This window comes from Rutilus rutilus, assembly GCF_951802725.1.
Source record: "Rutilus rutilus genome assembly, chromosome: 1".
Lineage (NCBI taxonomy): Eukaryota > Metazoa > Chordata > Actinopteri > Cypriniformes > Leuciscidae > Rutilus > Rutilus rutilus.
The window spans coordinates 22,810,929-22,828,075 of record NC_140209.1 but is presented as its reverse complement, the minus strand read 5'-3'; the positions used below and the strand labels follow the sequence as shown (position 1 = coordinate 22,828,075).

Here is a 17,147-nt window from a genome sequence, read left to right as displayed (position 1 = left end):
CTATACCCTCAAATAGGGCAGTATTTGGGTCGACAGCCATTTGTAGTGGTAGAAACCATAGTGGACGTTATTGAGTGCACTTATTCAATCCTTGAATCCTTAAAACTGAGAAGTTTTTTTCTTTGTACAGATGACAACATTAGAAAAACGACCTCCGTTCACACTCGCAAATGTCTCTGTGCTCTTGTGCTGGAATTTAATTCTCTTCGCTCTTGGATTAGCCTAAATGTTTTTATTTCATTTTTATTTTAGCTCATGATTAGTTGTCAATGTAGTGATCAGTGTTAATAACCACGCGAAAGCAATTTTGCTGAGCACATTCACTTTAGTGTTTACAGCAACTGAGGAAATCTGGGAAAGACACGAAGAGCACCAAACAGACAATAAATACTGCTGGTCCGGCCATAAAACATCCTTCTCAACAGCTCGTGTGAACTGAGAAGATGGCTGATTTCGTATTCAGCCCATTGTACACTCTTCTTGCCTGTAGGTGTCTCCCTTTTTCCAAGATGCATTATTTAAATAACCAATGAATGGTTAATTTAACAAGAACAAATATTTTATAACGAAAATAAGCATTTTGACACTATTCACACTTAGTTTCTGTTTTTCCTTTCTTTACTCTGTTACCATTCTAACACCACATCACTTCACACTGGACAAGTTTGGCACCGCAATGTGGAGTTAACACAATAAAATCAGAGCTAATCCTGCTCCAGAGCATAGATTCAAAACCCCAGGTAAAAAGCGGTGTGATTGAACCCCATTTCTAAATTACAAGAGTGAAATGCTTCTTTACCCAGGCTTAAAAGCTGTGTTAAAGGGGTCATGAACTGCATGGACTATTTTATAATTTTATAATGTTAGTATGATTTCTACATAAATTATCATAATTTAGAAATAAAAGGCATTTATCCTATCCTGATTTTAGCCTCTGATTTGAACACTGTTTGAAGGGGTGTGTCTGCTGTGAAACATGTAAATGCTCACTGCTGTCATTTGCTGACATGTTTGTTGGCAAGTGTCCAGATAAATTCTGATGTGATTGCCAGCTTGAGCGATTGGAAAGGGAGCATTCTTTGATTACTTTCTGTATACATTTTAATCAGTTTAAATAAGACTATTTTCATCCTAAGTGAAACGATGTGAAGTAGATATTTTAGTCACTGGCTTGATATACAGATGCATAAACAGTCTTGAACAATTTGAGAAAGATTGTCTGAACTTGATTACACATCAGAAATCACTGATCAGGGATTGGAATAAATGATTACTTCCATGTTTGTGGTGTTGCTGGCAGATCCATATCGTAAAAGTTTGTTTGCAGAGCCTGTGTAGAAACTATGAATGAATTACCAAATAATCCAGTGAAATGTACCGAATACAAACAATGCACTACTGAGGCGTTCTCTTTAAAAAAAAAAAAAAAAAAAAAAACCTTCCTAGCATTAGGATCATTTGGAAGGTAATGGGTTTGATCTTGTGTCGATCTTTTCACATCTATTTACTAACACTCCAGTGGGCGGGGCCAAAGATGTGGTGATGTAGACAGATGATATTCTGCAAAGGCAGTCTACAACTGCCCTGTGAGGTCACAAGTCTCCACTTGAGATCCTGTCATTTTCTGGCCTTGGTTTAAATAATTGTGGTTTTTGGAATAAGGAAGTTTTGAAACTTACAGGGTATTTTTATAGTGTAATGAACTCTTAACTGTCGAAAGATCAAGGAAAGTGCAGTGCAAAAGTGCAGTTAGGAACAAGAGGCAACAGAACTGGTTGTATAGTGGTTTTATTCAAGTCACATGTCCTACAGCCAGTACTGAATCAAATCATGGACAGGAAGATGTGTAGGTGGTCTCAAATGAATCACCTGAAATGGGAACAGAAAATGACTTGGATCATTTAACAGTGAATTCAGCCAGAGCAAAGCATGATTAGGATGAAAGCGTACTTGTCTGATAGTAGTCATAAACATTGATGACCGCTGGCTTGAGATTTTTCACTGCAAGAACCTGTTTCAGCTGCAGAGTGTAACTCATGGGGACGCCTTTGGGAACCTACAAGACAGAAAGGATGAACAGCAGCACATGAGAAAATGGCAGCTAGTGAATATACCCAGTGTACACAGTCTCACCTCTTTCAGATACACTAGGACATGATCATCTTCAGCATCAACCCGCTCCACTAGTGGGGCAAATGATTGGGGTGAAGAACCGAGCTGAGGGGAAGAGACCATCATTTACACAATTACAATTGAAGGAGCTTCAAGTATCTTGGGACTTTCTAATTCATCTTAAATACAAACCAGTGACGTATCTGCCGTGTATGGAGGTATTTTTGGTGCAAAACTACTGAACGCCTGTGACAGTGAAATTTGTAGTTGTAGAGAATAGCCACACATGTGTATCAGTAAATTTGAAGTCACAGAGAGAAATGTTTTAAGAGTTGCAAACTTGTAGACTTTTTTTTATCTTCCACAAACACAACACAACAGTTACACCTTCTCAAATTCTTTATTGCAGGTGCACAAATCCTATTCTACAAATCACAAATTAAGAAACTCATACGCTCACATTTTTGCTACAGTTGCTGCAGTGAATATGGTGCAAAACGCATTTAAACACCTGCATCAAAAAATGTGAAGTCACGGAGAAATTTAGCTCACCTGCAATTCAGTATGTGAATTCATCCAATGAGAGTTGCACACTTGTAGAATATTTTCTCACAAATGTCTTGTATATTTTTCTAGCACAAACACAAGTACATAATTACAGCTGCTTGAATCTGCTGCGACGAATCTCAAACACTGTTTTTCGCTTTCAAGTGACAAGTTTCGCGCGCTCTCCCTTTTGCACCAAGTGCACCGTGAAATGTGGGGCAAAAGTGAGTTGTGCATCTGTAGAGGCAGTGGGCGGAGCCTACATGAATATTCATGAGTTTCCCGGGCATGCGCGTGGAACTGCTCATTCTAGTTCACGCTCCTCGTTTCTCAGCAGGTTTAATGGATTATTTCAAAAAAGGTAAATATAGTTTCAGCGCGAACTTAAACTACAATTGTGTATCGTTTTGTTAAATTCATAATTCTACTTTACTCTTTCCCCACCATTGACTGAATTCCAGCTATCCATGTTTTCACTGTTATACAGTAGGGGGCGCTAAGACACATCTAGTACAGAATCTCCGGATCAAAACAGAAACTGAAACAAGTGATAGATTGCTCACGCAAAATGTAAGATAATGTGATCAAACATTAAACAGCGTGTAAATCAAAAATGCATATGTTATATATATTTTTTTCCCCACAGGACTTCAGCAAAGACACAGAATCTGTGATTTTTTTTTTTTTTTGAGCTGAATTAAAAGGTTTATGCATGAAATTGTGAGTTATTTTGAATAATGTGAATAATGTGAGGAATGTGCAATTACTATTTATTTATTATTTATTGATCAAATCTAGTAATTTAAAGGTAAAAAAAATATAAGAAAAAAAATAATAAAATAAGCTTTCTGAATACATACACACACACACACACACACACACACACATAGGGTGAATACTGGTAAAGTGGGACACTTTTCTGATAATTTACCTTCTGCATAATGTTTTGATCCAAATGTCTTAGCCCCTCATATGATACTATTCTAAATAGCTTAAGTGCTCTACTCTACTATACAGAATAAAAAAGAAAGAAACATTAAACACAGGATGGATGACTCTTCCTCAAACACACATGGACCCCAAAACCACATTTTTCCAGGCGCTACTGTCAAACTGGGACACCTTTATTGGCAAACTGGGACACTTCAAACACATTAAATTGTTATTCAAATGTAGGCCCAATGAATTAAATACACAATAACAATATAAACAACAACAACAAAAATAATAAAAATCACTTTTTTTTAAGGAGGGGTGCAGGTATACAGCAGATTCTTTCCTCCCTCCCTCCCTCCCTCCCTCGCCTGTCCACAATATTTTTTATAGGGTTTAGTTTATTTCATCTAAATTTAAAAAAATAGAAATCTTCTTAAACATTTCTTCTTATAGGCTAATTGTATTCCACACAGGCTAAGTTTCATTCCTTTTTGTTGAAAAGTTTTTTTGCAAATATTGCAAATGTCCCAGCCATCCAAGTTTGTACCCTCCATCTTTCTTGTTTTTTGTTTTGTTTTTGTTTTTTGGAATTGGCATTGTTTTTTAAAATCAGTTTACAATCTTTGTTGAAATATCTAGCTAGCTAACTAAATTTATGAGGGGCATACAAAAAGTGAACTCAATTCCCCCATTAGAATGACTTAAATGGCTGTCCCAGTTTGCTAGTAATACCCTGTCCCAGTTTAACAGTACGCTATTGGCAAACTGGGACAGTGTTAAAATCACATAAAAAAACAACAAAAAAAGATTCATATGAATGTGATTTTTTACACATTCTGAATCACCATTACATCCTATAACAAAATATATAACAATTACAAATGATCCATGAATGTTTTAATTTTTATAACATCTATGTCATTTTACTTTACCATCACGGTTCACTGTAAGGTTGTTGAATATGGTGTGCCACACCCCCGGAAGTGATGTCATAGCCACAGAATCTATATTTTTTTATCACATACTTGCTTATGATGAGCTCAGTGTTGATTTTTAGTAATGGAATCATTTACATGTAAAGATAGAAATTAAGAAGCTTAACTGTCCCACCCAGTATTCACCCTACACACACACATATATATATACATATACATATATATATATATATATATATATATATATATATATATATATATATATATAAATCCTTCAAAACCCTATATAAAACCCTATCATTTTTATCCGTGAGGGAAGGATTTGCTACCAAACGCAAGGGAGAAAACGAACCTGACTGTAGAGCGTGTGTTTCAGAATTGGCAACCCTGTGATTAATTACCGGAGCTCCGCCCTAAAGATGTCCAGATTGCCTGTGAGTGCTAAATCAAGCTGTTCTGAATTATTAAGAGCGTTTAAATAACGCTGGCATCAGTGCAGCTGATTTAGGGTTAAGCTGTAGAGCAGTGTGAATCTTAACAGAAGTGCTGCAGGGTTTTTGAAAGAGACTCTTGATTTCTGTCTAGTCTTGGATGATTGCGCTTCATGGCTATGAGGGAGATTTGTGTTTGGAAAGGGCTCATTTTAGCCCTTTTCCTCTTTGCTGTTGATGGACAGAAAAAGCCGTGAGTACTATCAATGGGCTTTGAAGAGAACGGAAGCAGCCTAATGTTTATGCTGATGCAGTTTTAAAGATAGGAGGCAGAGCGTATTTAGGCCACGCCCACACCGTGGGGGAAACCGGTCTCCATTGACTTTGCATTGCGAGAGGATGCCTCCTTGTCATTTATGACTTGTAACAAAAAACAAAACAATGTCTAAAAGCTGTTATGTGACAAGGTGTACAGCAAACAAGCTAAATAACCCAGAAATTTTTATAAGCTGTCGACCCCAAAAAACGGTTGTTTCAGGACATAAAAGTGGATCAATTGAGACAGAGCGCAACTAGTTCTCGAGCTACTCTGAGAACTACGTCCACTGGAACGCGACATTGCATACTGTCAAAATGCTACAGCTTAGCTTACATAAATATAATATATAAAACTGACATTTGGATATTTGACTTACCAGGCAGTGACAATGTTTAGGGGAGAGCGGGGCACAAAGTAATGCTTTTTGACTTTCTCAGTTTGTGTAAATTTACTTATGTTTCAGAGTATTTATTTTTCCCCACATTAATTTCCCACATGTCTAGTACAATTATGTGGTTTTGTTTGATTAATACAGTATATACCTTTTTCTGGATATACCCCGAAAGAATGGAAGTGAAATGTGACAACATGCCCCATAGGTGGGGTACATTGTAACATGCGAGGGGCACATTGTAACATGACCATATGACAGATTAAAATGTTATCTGATCTAATAAAAAAATATACAAGACAAACTAAAATATTTTCTAAATAAAATACAATTGAAAAAAAAAATTCTTATAAAATAATGCCAATTTTTTATAATTAAATATAAACCCATTTTTGAGTTTTGACTATGAAACACAGGAAAACACAGCTATACAACAGTTCAAAACAAACAATTAGTTATTTCTGAACATTGACTCTCAGTCTTTATTCACCTTTTTCTCACGTTTTCTCAATAAAATTAATAAAACTATAGAATATAATCGCATATTTCTAATGTAACATTGTAACGAAGTGTTACAACATGCCCCGCCTGCACAACTGGGATTTAAACCCTGCTAGTGTCTTCTGCTAGTTAGCAAAGCATTAAAGAACTATCTCAACTGTTAAATAACATATTGGAGATTAAAATAATATCAGATTTGTCTTATTTTAAATAAACGCAAAAAAATAGAGATGAAAAATTAACTTAAGTAAGAAATTTACTTTTGCTATGGTTTAATGTCTATGGATATCTTCCCAAAAAAAAAAGAAATTGCCGCAATTCTTTCTCTATATAGTGTTAATATGGCAACTAGTAAATAGGCTACACCAAGTTTCGTCATGCTAGCACGTGTGGAAGTATTTAAAACAAGTGTGTTACAACTAGCCCCGCGTTAGGTTGTGCCCTGTGCTCCCCTACTGCACACGTAGACATATTGAGTGTCAGGATCCCACAATTTACCCATTCTTCCTGCTGATGCTTCACGTCTTATTGCCGGTTTCCACTTTTATCTCCTTAAAGGCGGCTTTTACAGTTCGGAAGCTTATAAAATATTTCTGGGTCTTTTTAGCTTGTCACACAGCAGCTTTTAGGCAGTTTTTAAAATTTATTTTACATTTATTTTACTTTTTTTTTTTATTATTATTATTTTTTTTATCAGTCATAAATGACAAGGAGGCAGCCTCTCGCAATGCAAAGTCAATGGAGACGGTTGAAATGTTTCCCCCCGGTGGGCGTGGTCTTCAGATAATGACGCGTTGCGCTCTGTCTCTATGGCAAAATGAATCTCCTTAACCATATGTTAAGTTCATTGATCATGTTGTACTTTGTTGCCATCTAGTGGTCAAATGTATGGTGTTCATTGAGTTAAATATCTTGTTTCAAATCATTGTTGAAAGGTTTTTTTTTCTTTTTTTTTTTTTTTTTCTTCACCCAGACAACCAACCCCACATACTTAAAGATGACACTATGCCCCTTTTCAAAAGATGTAACAAAACATTCTGGGGAAACCCTTAATGTATGTAAAATTTCAGCTCAAAATACCCCACGGATCATCTATTATAGCTTGTCAAATTTGCCCCCTTTTGGGTGTGAGCAAAAATGTGCCTTTTTGTGTGTCCCTTTAAATGCAAATGAGCTGCTGCTCCGCCTCTGTTCAGAAGAGGCTGATCCTTTACAGAGCTCCGGATACTCCGGCAAAAACAAAACCTGTCTCACTCATCCAAAATCTCAGAAAAAAAACAATAGCGAGTGCAGCCTGATGGAGATACTCAGGAAGTGGTTCAACTTTTAGATGCACCTGGACGTTTCAGACTTGTTAGTGAATACATTTATGTAGTTGTGGAGTTACATTGTTTCAGCTCATTGACTTGCTTGTACCATCATGTTTAACTTTTTTACACGGGTTGACACAGTTCCCTGAGGTCTTTATTAGACAGCTGTGACATTTGTTTTTTAAAATAGTTTTCAGTGCTCATCTGTGCAGCCAACCACAGACATTCTTCGCTCGAACTTTTGCCATTGCATTAGAACTGGTTACACTGTTGTCGCTTGTGAAAACCAGATGGTGGCGCCGTGGGTGGAAACGTGCAGATTAAGTGGCGGTAACATTATAAGATCCCCCTTCCTACGTCAGAAGGAGAGTGAAATCTGGTTAGAGTGTTTTTTTTTTTTTTTTTGACATGCTTGCAGAGAAAGGCTTACCAAAACAAAATGACTGGGTCACGCTTTCTGGGTTGGTAGATGCATATAGCACTTAAACACAGGGCACAGTCAGATTTTCATGATATCCCCTTTAAATTCGGAGCTTCAACATACACCCTAGAGCTGCATGATTAATCGCTGAGAGATTGTGATAGATTCAAACACCCTCACAGCCTTAATAAAACCTTTGACAATTAAAAGGAACATTCAAATCTGCTTTGGTGCCGCTGAGCCAGAGAGAGCAGTTGTCATGTATAGTTATGAAATTGTTGCTTCAAATGACAATCCAGAATTGTGCAGCTCTAATACCACACCTGCTGATTATTGATTTGGGCTATTTTTGATGCACAGACCTGGCAACCCTGTGGCAGCCACTTTCTGTGGATGTTCAACCAACATGGTCCCTGAACCTAAACTTCATGATGTTTACACAGGTTATTCATGGTGACATTCCCTGCAGTGATTGAAACTGAATCTGATGCCAAGTTGTGTGCAAGTCTTCTAAAACCCCAAGAGCGTCTCACAATGACAGTTTCCCTGCTTGATGAGGAAAATGGGATGACTCAACTTGTGCAGCAGGTTTCTTCAAAGCCCTTTCACAGCTGCTTTTGTTTCAAGGTCTGTTTTTTTATTATTATTATTATTATTTTTATTTTTTTCTGGTTTGTTAACTGAGTTTCTCCACAGGCTCCTCGAGTAGTTGGAGAATCTGTGCAGACGCTGAAGGTAGAAGTCCAAGGGAAGGTCTTCAGAGCGACTGAAGAGAGAAAAGTCATGTTCAGACGTTACCAGCCGTTGACCTTCATCCAAACAGACAAACCCATCTACAATCCAGGACAAACAGGTGAGCGGTGAATTAACCTTGGTTGAATATTAGAGGTGTAGAAAGTCCTTCAAGAGCATTATGCTCTTAATGTGAGCCTTATTGCTGTTTTTGCAGTGAATTTCCGAGTTGTCACCATGGATGGCAAGTTTTTGCCTCTTGATCAGATGGTAAGGCCTGACCATGAACAAATTGCATGTTTGCATGCATAGTTTTGCAATTTGATTTTCTTTGCGTGATTGCTGCATCGGTGTGTTCTTTTTAAATGCTTAACATTCCTGTCTTTGTGTTTTGCAGTACAGTCTGGTGGTGGTAGAGGTGAGAATTTTCTGGTGCCAGTGCTTTTTTGCACTTGCTTTGTTTGCAGTATTTCTCTGAGCTGTTCATTGTTTTAATAGGACAATAATAATAACCGAATTGGTCAGTGGACAAACATTTCCTCAACGGGATGGATATTGCAGCTTTCTCACGAGCTAAACCCAGAGGCTCAGATAGGGATGTACACACTAAAGGCTTTTATTGGTGACCAAATGATCTCCCATGTTTTTGAGGTGAAAAAATATGGTAAGCTGTTATGAACATTGTGTATATGTGCAACAGTTCAATGACAGATCTGAGGTCTTACAACATATTTACTTCTGGTTTAGTTTTGCCCAAGTTTGACGTGACCGTAAACGCACCACAGACGTACAGCGTTGCAGATGTGGGACTGAAAGTTGAGGCTTGTGCCAAGTGAGTGACAGTTATTTTCTTGTTTTGTGGTTGGTCAGTTCTTGATCTTGTTCCTTGTGATGTTTTCCAGATACACATATGGCCAACCTGTACCCGGTCTAGCCTTGGTGGAAGTGTGCCGTGATCCATTTCCATACGCTGTGGTTCCTGAGTTGACCCGTTTGTGCTTAAAGCAAACCGCAGAGGTGTGACTCCTGACTTGCAGTGGAGGGTTTTTCTTCTGCTCTTGCTTGACTAAAATTTTGTTCTGCTACCAGATGAATGCCACAGGCTGTGCCTCCCTTACCGTCGATACATCAGTGTTTTTTAACACCAAATCTGAAAATAATATGCAAGACACTTTTCTTGTAAATGTGAATGTCACTGAGGAGGGAAAAGGTGAGCTATTGATCCGGACCAAAGACATGCGTACGGAGGAAGTTGACTTGTTTATTCAGAGCGTTTGTTTTTTCCCCAGATGTATTGATGTCAAAATCTGCGACCGTGTCCATTACGTTTGAAGTCGGCAAGGTCACGTTTGTGGACCTCCCGGATTATTTTGAACCTGGATCAACGATTAAAGGAAAGGCAAGTAAATGTTCACCCTTTGTCGCAGAAGCCTTCACATTTGTTTCCTTTTCTAACCTTGATTCCCAACAGATATCCGTGTCTCGTTTTGATGGGACTCCAGTCGCAAACAAAGAGGTTTATCTCTTGGATAACAGCTGGCCCAACAAACTGCTGCAGACTCTGACCACAAACCAGGAAGGACTGGCCTCATTCTCCCTCTGCACTGCTAGTCTTCCTAAAGCCGCTTTGAATCTGGTGGTACGATTTGCTCTTTCTGTTTTGTGAAATGGACTTCTCACACTCGCTAGAAACCCATTCCATTCGTTGTTCCCCAGGCAAGTGCGACTCCAGCTGTTGTCAATGGTTACAAATCGCCATACTTCACTGCAGATACAAGGGTTGTTCAGCTTCTCCAACCTGATGCTTCCAGTAACCCATCTAGTGAACTGACTATAGTGAAGCTCGAGCAGCCGCTCAAATTTGATGCTGCGTTTCCAGTGACGGTCAAGTATTCTTTTGTTGGAGAGGCTGGTGACTACAGCGTTGACATCATCTATATGGTGAGTGGACATCAGGGTTTTGAATTTATTTTTTATTTTTATTTTAAATAAAATTGCTCTCACCTGTTTTATGCACCTTTTTGTTTTTGTCAGGTCTTGTCCAGAGGATTGATCGTCCTCCATGGCTTTCAGACGGTCAAAGCGAGGGCTTCTAATATCGTCACGAGTGGCTCTGTGTCGTTCCAGCTGTCTGTCAGTGTTGGTATGGCTCCAGTTGTGCAGATTCTGGTCTACTGTGTTCTGCCCAGTGAGAATGTTGTTGTTGGTAGTGCATTGTTTGAGACAGAAACTCGTTTCCAAAACCAGGTATGATGTGCCCTAGCATCTTTTGCCTTCAAGTGGGGTAGGATGTCGTGTCCTAGAGTGTGTTGGTCCTTGTTCCAGGTGTCTCTACAGTTCTCTCCTGCTACGGCTGTTCCTGCTGAGGGAAATGTTCTGACTGTCTCTGCTGAAGCAGGATCTCTGTGTGGCATCAGTGCTGTAGATCAGAGCATCTGGATCTTGGAGCCAGGAAGACGTCTGAGTGCTAAAATGGTATCCATGTGCAGTTGATTTAAATTGTTGTTGGTCTTGATTGACAGTAAGGTTCGGCTTTAGAATACGAGTAATGCTAATGGATCAATTGGACAAACCTATGCTATCATGTTATAATTTATAGCAGTTTTAGTGTACATTCTTAACACCTATAAACTGTGACCACAACATACCAAACATTAATGCATTTAGTTAAACCTGTGACATACTAACACTGATTTATGGTCCCAGGTGTTTGACTTGCTCCCAGTGCGCTCGCTATCAGGTTACCCACCCAGTGTTCAGGATGAACCAGAGTGTCTTGGTTTTCGACCCCGTCTAGCTTTTCCTATAGATCCTGCCTACACTGCTCCTGCAAATCAAGCCTACACAACCTTCAAGGTAGGAAACCATAAATGATCATGTAGTCACTGAATAGTATGGAGTCATTGACTTTAAATTGGTCTTGTTTTGACTTGTTACTATGACAGAGCCTGGGAATGAAGATCGTAACAAATCTTGCTGTACGAGCCCCTCCGTGCCCTCTGTATCCTAGTTTTCCAGAAAGTAGGTATATGCAGATGGGCAGTTCTTTCCATAAACAATTCTGCATGACTTGTAGGAGGTTATTCTGCTTAACTTTTGGATGGACAAATTGTTTAATTTTCCATAATCTCAACAAAAGGGGCATTTATGAACCATGAACGTTTTAGTGTCTGAAGAATAAGCAGAGTAAATGGGTGAAATAACTTGTCTCTTTCAGTGATGAATGGTCCTGTATTCATGGCTGAAATGGCTCCTCCTGGAATGGCTCTTCCAGAAGCAGAAAGTGCTGGACCCAACACTCCCTCTTCAGAAGTGACCGTCAGGACTTACTTTCCAGAAACATGGCTCTGGCAGCTTGCTCAAGTGGGGTTAGTGAATTCCTTCTAAAGCTACTTAACCACCGTTTTTACTTCGGTTCCTCTTATTTTTCTCTTGTGCCGTCTTTCAGAGACACTGGATCCACACAAGTTACTCTCACTGTTCCTGACACCATCACCACATGGGAGACTGAGGCGTTCTGCCTGTCCTCAAAAGGTTTCGGTCTGGCTCCTCCTGCTCTGCTGACGGTTTTCCAGCCCTTCTTCCTGGAGCTCTCCCTGCCGTACTCCATCGTCCGTGGGGAGTCTTTTGAGCTGAAGGCCACAGTCTTCAGCTATCTGTCCAAGTGCATCATGGTCTGCAATGTTTATTTTGATATCTATAAAGATGGATAGATGTGTATAGAAGGTCATGTGTCTTTGCTCCATGTGCTCGGTTTCATTGGTAGGTTAAAGTAACACCAGCTTCATCCAAGGCCTTCACACTTAAACCATATACTGATCCGTATTCATCCTGTCTTTGTGCCAATGGGAGAAAGACCTTCAAATGGGATCTCTCGGCTTCTGTTCTAGGTCAGTTTTGGACTGCCTCTCTCTAAATTAGACAGGACATGAGCAACACCTAATATACACTTGTCACTGCAGGAACTGTCAATGTGACTGTCAGTGCTTCAGCTGAAGCATCCCGGTCTCGATGTGGCACTGAAGTCGTGACTGTGCCTACGAGAGGACGCATTGACGTAGTCACTCGACGACTTCTTGTCCTGGTGAGTGTTAACCAGCCTACTGGAGTTTGATGGAGATCATGCTGCTACTGATGTGGTGTCTTTATTGCTTTTATAGCCTGAAGGAGTTGAAAGGACAAACACCCAGAGTTGGTTACTGTGTCCAAAGGGTTTGTTAGCACTCTATAATATATATAAAAATATTTTTTATTTTCAATACATTCTCCCTGTACGGCTCAATTTTAGCCTAGCGCTCAATTCTGAGCTGTTCTTTTCGGTCTGCAGGAAATGTTCTTTCTGAAGATGTGACCCTGATATTTCCAAAAAATGTGGTTCAAGGATCAGCCAGATGCTCTGTTTCAGTCCTTGGTAAAACATTTCATTGAGTAGAAACTGACATGTGAAGGTTGGTAGAATAACTGTTTCTGATGTGGGTTTAATGCTTGACATCTTGTAGGGGACATAATGGGTCGTGCGCTGAAGAATCTGGATAAGTTATTACAGATGCCGTATGGCTGTGGAGAACAGAATATGATTGTTCTCGCTCCCAATATTTACATCCTGCTGTACCTGGAAGTCACGGGGCAACTCACCGCAGCCATCCGAGAGACCGCCACAGGCTTCCTTCAGAAAGGTATGGATGACCAAATCCACTTTACATTTGTAAGAAACTAAATTCCAAAGAGGTTTAGTCCTTCTCTTCAGACTAACTCCCTGACCAATGTACATGTGGCTTTTGCCCCAATCAGGATACCAAAGACAACTGAACTACAGACATGGTGATGGTTCATACAGTACATTTGGTTATGATGAATCGAATACGTGGTGAGTTTCGCTCTGTTCTACTATTGTGTAATCTGTCGTGGCACCAGCAGTTTGTAAGTTCAGTTTGTTACAACCTCTTTCACGACCAGGTTGACCGCCTTTGTCATGAGGTCTTTTGGTCTAGCGAGGCAATTTGTCTTCATTGATCCACATGTCCTGCAGAGTGCAAAGGATTGGTTGATCAGCAAGCAGGGTTCAGACGGCTGTTTCATGCAGCAGGGAACTCTGCACCACATCGACATGAAGGTGCAATACATATTTCTTAAACTATGCCCCATCCAATTGTCGTGAGATGAGGCCATTCCTCTAAATCAAATGTGGTGGTGTTTTAGGGTGGTGTTGGTGACGAGGTGACCATGACTGCCTACATTGTTGCATCACTGCTTGAACTAGGCGTCCCCACAACGGTAAACGCATCTCCAGTAGTTCTGTGAGCTCCTTGCAGATGATTTTTCTGATATTTGTTTTGATTTGATTTGAGGATCCCGTCATTACCAACGCTCTGTCATGCTTGAGGCCTGTCGTTGGGAACCTGGGAAACACTTATGCCACGGCTCTGCTGGCCTACACCTTCGGTCTGGCTGGAGAGACCACCATTCACTCACAGCTTTTAGCTTGCTTGAACGACCTTGGCATTTCTGATGGTGAGATTTACCAGCCTCTTGATGTTTGTTCATCAGGTTCTTTGTCATCAACTTTCTCCACTCCATCTCATCCTAAGGCACTAAGGTCCATTGGTCTCAGACGACATCTGGTGATACTCTGGCGGTGGAGATCAGCTCTTACGTGCTGCTAGCGGTTCTCGCTGTTCAGCCTCTCACGACAGCTAATCTGGGTTATGCTAACCGCATTGTCAACTGGCTTGTGACCCAGCAGAATCCCTATGGAGGCTTCTCCTCCACCCAGGTGCCTCTGACTACCGAATATGAGTGCAATAATTTATGAGGAGGTTTTTAATCTGGTGCTTGTTTTTAGGACACAGTGGTGGCTCTTCATGCCCTGTCGGTGTACGCTGCTCAAGTGTTCAGCTTGGACGGCTCCAGCACTGTTACCGTACAGTCTTCAGTAGTGGGAGACTCTTATAGCTTCAAAGTGAATCGAGACAACAGGCTGCTGTATCAGGAGAAGCCACTGAAGAATGTTCCTGGCAAATATAGTGTTAAAGCGTCAGGATCCACTTGTGTGTCTGTGCAGGTCTGTATCTTCACTCCCTCAGCTTCTGTTGTGCACATCCAAATCTTACTGTGCTTTGTTTGCTCTGCACTCGTACTATAGGTTGCGTGTTTCTACAACATCCCAACACCCGTTAAAGCCGTCAAAACACTGAGCGTCAAAGCGCAGGTGACTGGAGACTGCCAACCGCTTGGAACCGATCTCATGTTGAACTTCATGGTGAAGTAAGAACCGCTTTGAATTTGTGTCCTAAAACGGCCAAGTTTTACGTCTTCCAAAAGGAAGCTGTTCTTGATCCTTTTGACTTGACCTCTTTATTTCCCCATCACCCTCATTCAGATACGACGGCGTAAAAGCAAGCACTAACATGGTTCTAGTGGACATTAAGCTCCTGTCGGGCTTCACAGCGGATACGTCGCTGGTTCGTAGGTTTAAGTTTTAGAAAGTCCCAAAATCCTTGAAGCTCCTTCACATGTACTTGTCTGTAGACTATTGTCTTTTCCTCAGCTCGGTTCTTCACCCCAATCATTCGCCCCGCTCGTGGAGAGGGTTGATGCTGAAGATGATCATGTCCTAGTGTATCTTAAAGAGGTGAGACTGGGTATAACCCCGGATTTCCACCAACTGCGGAACCGCTGTGGATCGGCTCCGCTGCGTGTCGGCTCCGTACTCCGCCGTCCTCCAATACCCACCAGGTCCGGATTTGTTGCGGAACGGCTGTGGCCGTGACTGACAGCTGAAGTCACGAGTACCCACGAGATCTCGCAAATTCCCGTATGATCACGTGATATAAGTGCTGAATTGCTGCGGAGCTATCCGGCAAAAATAGGAGCTCTGCGGATCCACAGCCGTTCTGCAGTTGGTGGAATTTAGGGGTAATACTAGCTGCCATCTTGAGTGCTGTGTATGTGCTGCTGTTCATCCTTTCTGTCTTGCAGGTTCCCAAAGGCGTCCCCATGAGTTACACTCTGCAGCTGAAACAGGTTCTTGCAGTAAAAAATCTCAAGCCTGCAGTCATCAACATTTATGACTACTATCAGCCAAGTATGCTTTCATCCTAATCATGATTTGCTCTGGCTAAATTCACTGTTAAACATGATCCAGCTCATTTTCTCTTTCTATTTCAGGTGATTCATTTGAGACCACCTACACATGCCCCTGTCCGTGATTTGATTCAGTACTGGCTGTAGGAGACATGACTTAAATAAAACTGCTTTTACACAATCAGTCCTTTTGTTGCCTGTTTAGCTTGTCATCTGACATTAGTTTGAAGCAGGAAGTTGCAGTGTTCTTCTATTTGTCCTTTGACTTCAAATCTTGTTAGATGACTGAAATGTAGTTCACTCAGGCAGTGGCAGTTAACTTGTTAGAGCTTGAACTTGACATTTTTCTAGAAAGACTAACCTGTGTAAAAGGAATGTTAAAATCAGTTTTTGCATTTAAAACTGATGTATTTCGCTTGCAAGCTTTATTCATCAAGGACAGTCTACGGACAAAAAAAAAAAAAAACTTTTACAACCATGGCTTTAACAAAAAAAAAAAGGCATTCAGTTAGACTAATATCCAGTGTAGACAGTATTACTATAACAAACCCAAAAGCAGTAAACAAACAGTACTGGAATGTATAGAAGTCATTATTCAATGAGCCTCTCAGTGAAGCAGTTTTTATATTCTTTTATATGAATATATAATTAACACTGGTGGATATGTGCAGCCATGACAGTAGCCTAATAACCCTACTCTAATTAGGATTAAGGATTAATTTATATTTAACTTGTACAGATACTAAGCTGTTATTTTACATTTACTTGCTATCTGTTCCTGAAAATTGGGGTTGGGGGTTCACTGTTAAACACTTTTGCATTTGTGTATATATATATATATATATATATATATATATATATATATATATATATATATATATATATATTAAATGTTTATATCAACCTCGTTGTAATATAATTTAAAGGAGTAAATTAAAAGGGAGGTTTTCATGGTGAAATTTATTTTTATTAATTTATTAATTAATGTATTAATTAATTTAATTTAACCGTTAATTTAACTCCATTTAGGGTTCATTTGTCATGGTAATTTTCTCCAAACCACTTGAGGGCAGTGTCAGTAGATTGACAGCAATAATGTAACAGTGGCTGCTGTCTTGCATTCCAAATATTCATTGCTTGACGACAGCAATCCAAGATGCCTGACAGCGATAGCCATGTGCCAAATTCCCCAGGCATATCTGTGAAAAACTTTTATACAAGGTCAATTGAGGTAAAAAATAATATTAGTATGTGCAGTAAATTATGATAAATATGTTGGTATTTTATAAACTAAAATTGTAGTTTTTATACACCAAAAACCTAACTGTGCACGCATGCAACAGTGGATTAAAATTGCATAAAGTCTGATTTCTGTAACCTGCTAGTATATCTGTTCTATTTTTGCAAAGATTATATGGATTGTCTTATTG

General features: G+C 39.9%; 1 protein-coding gene across 1 annotated transcript; it reads left to right on the top strand.

Annotated features, from left to right (window-relative positions):
- The first annotated feature begins 5,030 nt into the window (after window positions 1-5,030).
- LOC311276762 (alpha-2-macroglobulin-like protein 1) lies at window positions 5,031-15,898 on the top strand. The gene is made up of 34 exons (XM_084386644.1): window positions 5,031-5,213; window positions 8,346-8,529; window positions 8,599-8,755; window positions 8,852-8,904; window positions 9,032-9,052; window positions 9,133-9,298; window positions 9,382-9,466; window positions 9,537-9,651; window positions 9,724-9,844; window positions 9,924-10,033; window positions 10,106-10,273; window positions 10,351-10,575; window positions 10,669-10,881; window positions 10,960-11,109; window positions 11,341-11,490; window positions 11,580-11,655; window positions 11,852-12,002; window positions 12,083-12,308; window positions 12,401-12,524; window positions 12,597-12,718; window positions 12,795-12,846; window positions 12,962-13,045; window positions 13,134-13,310; window positions 13,426-13,501; window positions 13,591-13,747; window positions 13,834-13,908; window positions 13,983-14,145; window positions 14,223-14,407; window positions 14,477-14,695; window positions 14,777-14,898; window positions 15,014-15,095; window positions 15,182-15,265; window positions 15,613-15,718; window positions 15,802-15,898. The coding sequence occupies exons 1-34, from the start codon at window positions 5,134-5,136 to the stop codon at window positions 15,840-15,842; spliced, it is 4,320 nt and encodes a 1,439-aa protein (XP_084242770.1). The 5' UTR covers window positions 5,031-5,133; the 3' UTR covers window positions 15,843-15,898.
- The last annotated feature ends 1,249 nt before the right edge of the window (window positions 15,899-17,147 follow it).